The 5,761-nt window shown below is 35.0% G+C and overlaps 1 protein-coding gene across 1 annotated transcript in view; it reads left to right on the top strand.

Moving 5' to 3' along the window:
- Window positions 1–2,321: 2,321 nt before the first annotated feature.
- Window positions 2,322–5,761, top strand: part of cfap58 (cilia and flagella associated protein 58) — a 133,299-nt gene continuing 129,859 nt past the window's right edge. Inside the window, exons 1-4 of the mRNA XM_056237130.1 lie at window positions 2,322–2,409; window positions 3,805–4,065; window positions 4,230–4,378; window positions 5,109–5,265. Of these exons, the coding sequence (XP_056093105.1) occupies window positions 2,401–2,409; window positions 3,805–4,065; window positions 4,230–4,378; window positions 5,109–5,265 (576 nt within the window). The 5' untranslated portion in view covers window positions 2,322–2,400. The remainder of the gene's footprint in view (window positions 2,410–3,804; window positions 4,066–4,229; window positions 4,379–5,108; window positions 5,266–5,761) is intronic.

The raw sequence follows: 5,761 nt of genomic DNA on the forward strand, positions 1-5,761 counted from the left end.
CATCCTGCTTTGGTGAGTTATTCTCCATCGGGGATTTAACGCGCATCTGTCGCCTCTGCTTCTACTTTAGATTAGATCAAATACACAGCCTCCACCATCAGGATAATGCGTCCTAATTATATAGCCTAATCCACTCACCTATAGGCTACAATTTGGCTACTATACTGGATGTTTGCTTATAAAAGAAGCCAGCCAATCAAAACTTCTGTAGGCTATATGAACAGTATTTGCTGCAAGATCAGACTTTAATAGCTCAGGTGTTGACGCATGGAGTCATGACAATGTGTCACTTATTGTTATTGGCGTCAGTGACTCAACATTATACCTCAAGAATATTCGAACAAAACAAGGGAGATCCAGAATAGGGAACAGCCAAAACATATCGTAACAGTTACATATTTCATAGTGTTCTTATATTTTAATCTATTGTTTTCAAGTATTGCTGGATTTCAACATGGAATAAAAAAAAGAAAGAAAGAAAAGAAACAAATTATTTATTATTCAGTACATTTGGACTTTATCTATTATTCATAAAATATACTTTTTTTTTTGCATGAATTATAGTTTGGAAATATTGGAATATATGCAAAAATGTTTTTTTTATTAATAATAATTAATACAAAATAAAAATACAAATAATAATTCTATTTTATTTGGTAATATTTCGAATTTATATAATATAATTGACTATTTTAAATGACAAATTGTCTTCAATATAAGGACATAAACTGGACTAGACACAAGTGACTCAACTGATCTCTAGGAACTTACACACCTTTCATTGTGTCATCTGACGTAATTCAGCAGGGCTATGGACATGTGAAGAGCAATCGTAAAATGATTAACATAACTTTGCCATCTTATGTAATCGGCATGTTCTTTACATGTGCAGATTTGTGATGATTCATACAGAAATGATTTGTTTCAGGTAGGATTGATAGGATCTGGCCCTGCATGTGTACATAGTTGTATACACTGTATAAACACTGTTATAGGCTATTTAGGGTGAAGTCGGATAGTTTTTGTTTGTGATGCAGCACTGATAAAGTTTTTTCTCTCAGTCTCAACCTTTTTTGTAAACCCTCCTAAATATAAATATAACAGAAATAAACGTAAATAAACAGCATTGAATATATAAAAGATACATACAGAATATAAAAAGTATAAAACATTTTTACTTCAATTTAAAGGTAGACATAGGTCTATGATCCTTTTAAAGAAATAATAATAATAATATTAATTTTGGGATGCATTTGAGTACACTTACACAGGTTTAACTTAAAAAGTAAGTTACCTGGTTGCCTTATATTTGTTCATTGAAATCATTTTTTTTCAGTTAATACAATGAAGGAGATTCAGAAACTCAAAACATTATGTTATCTGAACCACATTAATTATCAAAGTTGATTTGACAAAAAAAAATGTTGTGATAACAAATATTTTTACAGCGTATAGCTATGGTTTGTTACTGGTCTACGTACCAGTCCTAACCAGCTTTGTCAATATAACCACAAATGTCTAGAAAAGTGCAGCTTGAAAACATGTAAAAGCAACTCAGATAAGTTAACACACCATATCCTCATGTCTGTAATCAGTAAATGTCAATGCTTTAACTGTTAAATGACATGGTTCATGTTAGCTCATAAAAGTTTGATAGTTAATAACCATAATTTTTTTAAGTGTCCAGCTTTACCATACAGCTACAGCATATCCTTACATAACATTATCAACAATCCTTTAAAAACCACTATAAAAGTTTTAAGTTGGTCATTTCTATTCTGTTAGATCATGCTGAAGTTTGATGATCCACTAGCCTACTATGATGTCCTATTATTATTATTTATTTTTAATAATGACAATTGCCATCTTCATTTATACAGGGTAATTGGTCATAGAACTCATTATTTGTCCCAATTTATGAACTCACCATATGCTATATACATTTATTTGAACGAAATCGATGATTCTGACAGTTTAAAAAACACTAATTTTCACTGCTTCTTATTATTAGACTTTAGCACTGTGTAAAGCTGCCACCTAGTGTAAAGAACAACACATAAACAAAGCAGGATTCATCCACTAAAAAAGCTTTGATGAACATTACAAGATTTACTCATTATTGTTCATTTCAGGTGTCTTATCGCTGTAAAATATTTTGCAGTGCTGAGAGCGCTATGTCCCGTTACAATCCCTTCGTGAGGTACAATAGTTGAACCGCGAAGTGCTCAGTCAGTGCAGTGGGTCGCGGTTGTCAGGCAACAAGGACGCGTATCCCCGGTGACCAAAAAACAGTGTCGTGCGTGTTGTTGAAGCAAAACACCCACTGTATGTGTGTTACAGTTATTAAATACAAAACAACAACATTTTAAAGGTTTTATAGAGGACTGTCAATCGACCGCAATGGAGGAGGTATGTTAAACTGAAACTTTTGCCTTACTGTGGAGTGAAATAGCAAATACTAGGCTACTAACGTTCGATCTTTATTAGCATCTCAAACACTGAATTCTAGTTGTGGGTCCAGTGACATATCTTTCATATTTAATGCATTAAGTTACACTAACGTTATATCCTGAGGCATGTCCGTGTTTCGAGTTGTTACAATGAAGTGAGCATTAGGCCACAGTCTTTGACTCTTTGCTAAGGTTAGATAAAATAGCTGTAATTTACGCTAAATAATATGATTATATTATTATTTGATACAAGATAAATAAATACAAAAAAGTTTACTTTGTCAATTTTATGAAACTTATTTTTTTAATGAGCCTTTTCCAGGTTGATAATACGTTTTTAAGTAACAATGTCAACATCGTTATGACCGATTTGGTTTATGCTATGTGAACACAGATAAAGTGTGACACTTAAAGGGATATGAGTTAGTTCTTCCACCAAAAAAGACAATTAATTACGACAGTCATTTACTCACCCTTCTGTTGTTCCAAACCAGTATAAATTTCATTTTTGTGTTGAACACAAAAGAAGATATTTTGAAGAATGTTGGTAACCAGACTGTTGGTGGTAGCCATTGACTTCCATAGTAGAAAAAAAAAAATACTATGGAAGTCAATGGCTACAGTCAACTGTTTGAACACCTTTTGTGTTCCGCAGAAGAAAGAAACTCATACAGGTTTAGAACAACTTGAGGGTGAGTAAATAATGACGTAACTATCCCTTTAAGATTTTATAAATTTCAAATGCTATTTAAAATAACACAAATGGCAAATTATCAGAAAATGTCCCACTTTAGCCTAACTCTTTATCCTTTTAATAACATAAGTGTAAAACTATTAATTTTTTTTTTACAGCATGAATTGCAAATTAACCACTAATTACAAGTCTTGGTAATTCCAGTTCCAGTAACAGTTCTTTTTTTTTTCACCAATTATTTCTTTTTCTGCTGCAAACTGCCTCAAGCTTTTTCAACCCATCAATCTTTTGTAAACATTTGAAGTGCGAGATCTAAAATGATCAGTTGAAAAAATGATTTACCAAAATTGATGTATATTTAGATGGATTAGAGAAAGCTCCAGTGTATGATTTTTTTCTTTGTGTGTGTGTGTGTGATGGTTTCTCCATGAAGCCTGTGAACACTCCAACATCTGTTTTAAAACCAGCACCTGTTGCCAGCTCTTTGTTCTTTGTGTTTGATCATTTCAGTACAACATTAGCAGTGCTAGAGTAGACTTGCAAACTGTTACAAATCTGTATCCACAGACTCACTTCAACTTATTTACAGTACGCTGTCTGCATAAGTTATCAGATAGCATCTTATGATGTCACACTTATGCTTTCGAAATACATTTTCAGACCGAGGACAGCACGTTCGAAACCATGGACATAGACACCCAGGAGGTTTTAAATGAGTTATCAGGAGATGAAAAATTCGAGAGGTTTCGTGTGGAATATGAGAAGGTCGCCAAAGCTCTGCAGAAGTCCCACAAGAACGAAAAGAGACTGATGGCCAAATGCAGGGAGCTGAACGCAGAGATGGTGTCCAACTCTGTCAAACTATCCACAGCCATGAAACTATCTGATGAAGATCAAACCACAATCAGCACCCTTAAAATGGTACATTAGCCTGAAATTACGGCGCTCTAAAATGGATGTTGTGTTTATTGTGTCTTCAAACTTTAACAAGATGACCCCTGAATGATTTCCTCATAACATTAGACTTCTGTTGCCACATCCTTTGCCCTAGCAAATTATAATCTGTGTATTTTACCGTTGATTAGGAAATTGACAAGGCCTGGAAAATGGTTGAAGCTTCACACGAAAAGGAGTTGCAGGCAAAAGAAACAATCCTGAAACTAAAGGAGGAAATAACCAATCTCACAAATCTTGATGGAAAAGGAACTGGAGTCTTCGAGGGCCAAGAATACAGGTAAACAATATTATACAACTGTACATTCAGTCTATTCTCAGTTTTCATTTTGTTTCTGGTAGAATGGAGGCAGTTACAGTGAGTATCGTACACCCAGATAGCATTTTTGTATGCCTAACACAATTCTTCTACTAATAATAAGCGTAGCTCCGGTTCTGGCAGGTCACGTTAGTCAAGCTCGCATCAGCTGACTCTCAGCTGATACACGTCTACCTATAGGAATACGACGCCTATCACTGTATACATATATAAGCTCCTTCAGTATTATCAGCAGCTATCGCGTTTCTCAGGAGCGAATTACCCTCCTCCATCCCTAGCTCCTCCTCTCGTCCAGTCAGGATTTGGCATTCTGATTGCCCTTTGAATCAGAATAAATTCTCGAATTATGTTGTACATTAAAATCTTTATTAATTAATGATATCTGCATACATTCATGTTGGTTCTGTCCTGTTTACCCTAAGGGGGGTTATTGTGCTCTCCCTGCTCTTGTCCATGCTAGGGTACATGGATGCGAAGGGAGTTCTTGCCCAGAACAGAACTATACCACCAATCCTAGCTATATGCTAATTGTCAATCGTATTGGACGATAGTGGTCCTGACGTTTTTTATTCTTAACTATGTGCTTGTATATTCTGTGTGATGGCGTTCAGAGAAACTATAACCTTGTTGTGGTGTTCTGGTGGGGATGGAGAGCAATGCTTGTTCATAAACCTTTTTTGAATGTGTATAGCATGGGCGATCTGTTAAAGAACAAAGAGGAGCTGACCAATCAGAGAGACAAGCTGCTGTCAGAGGTGGTGACACTCCGGGAGAACCTCGCTAAAGCCACTGATGCTCAGCTGGAGATAGAGGCGGAGAAGAACAAAGCCATGGACTTGATTGCTCAGGTTTTACATAAAAAGCTTTGTATATGACACCACTGGGTCTTTTGATAATATTGTGTGAGTGTGCAGAGTAACTATAATGGCATTTTATTTCGAATTATATTAAAAATCACACAGATGCATAGAAAAACAGTTATTCAAAGATATAATTGGCTCTTTTCATCACTGGCATCAGTATCGGCAGTGCTTTACTGCTGTTATTCTCATTTTAAGGCCATGAGAATGTTTTAGGAATAAATGAAAGCATTTTGTCTCCAATGTCTCGTTTTGTCAGCAAATCAATATTTGAAAAATGGTGCCTGGTGATTGTTACTCTTCAAAATTTTACGGATTTATTGCAGTTCTAGTCTTGAATCTTCATATGTTGTGTGAAATGGAACATAAACCATGTGAATGTGGCACTTAAACTTGTAAAATTGGACGTATTTGATTCTTCTGTCACCTCCCTGGTAAAATAAACTAGCTTATATTGTTTACAGTGTATAACAAAGTAAGAAAA

Source organism: Rhinichthys klamathensis, unplaced genomic scaffold (assembly GCF_029890125.1).
Source record: "Rhinichthys klamathensis goyatoka isolate OS25496 unplaced genomic scaffold, OSU_Roscu_1.1 h1tg000478l_1, whole genome shotgun sequence".
Lineage (NCBI taxonomy): Eukaryota > Metazoa > Chordata > Actinopteri > Cypriniformes > Leuciscidae > Rhinichthys > Rhinichthys klamathensis.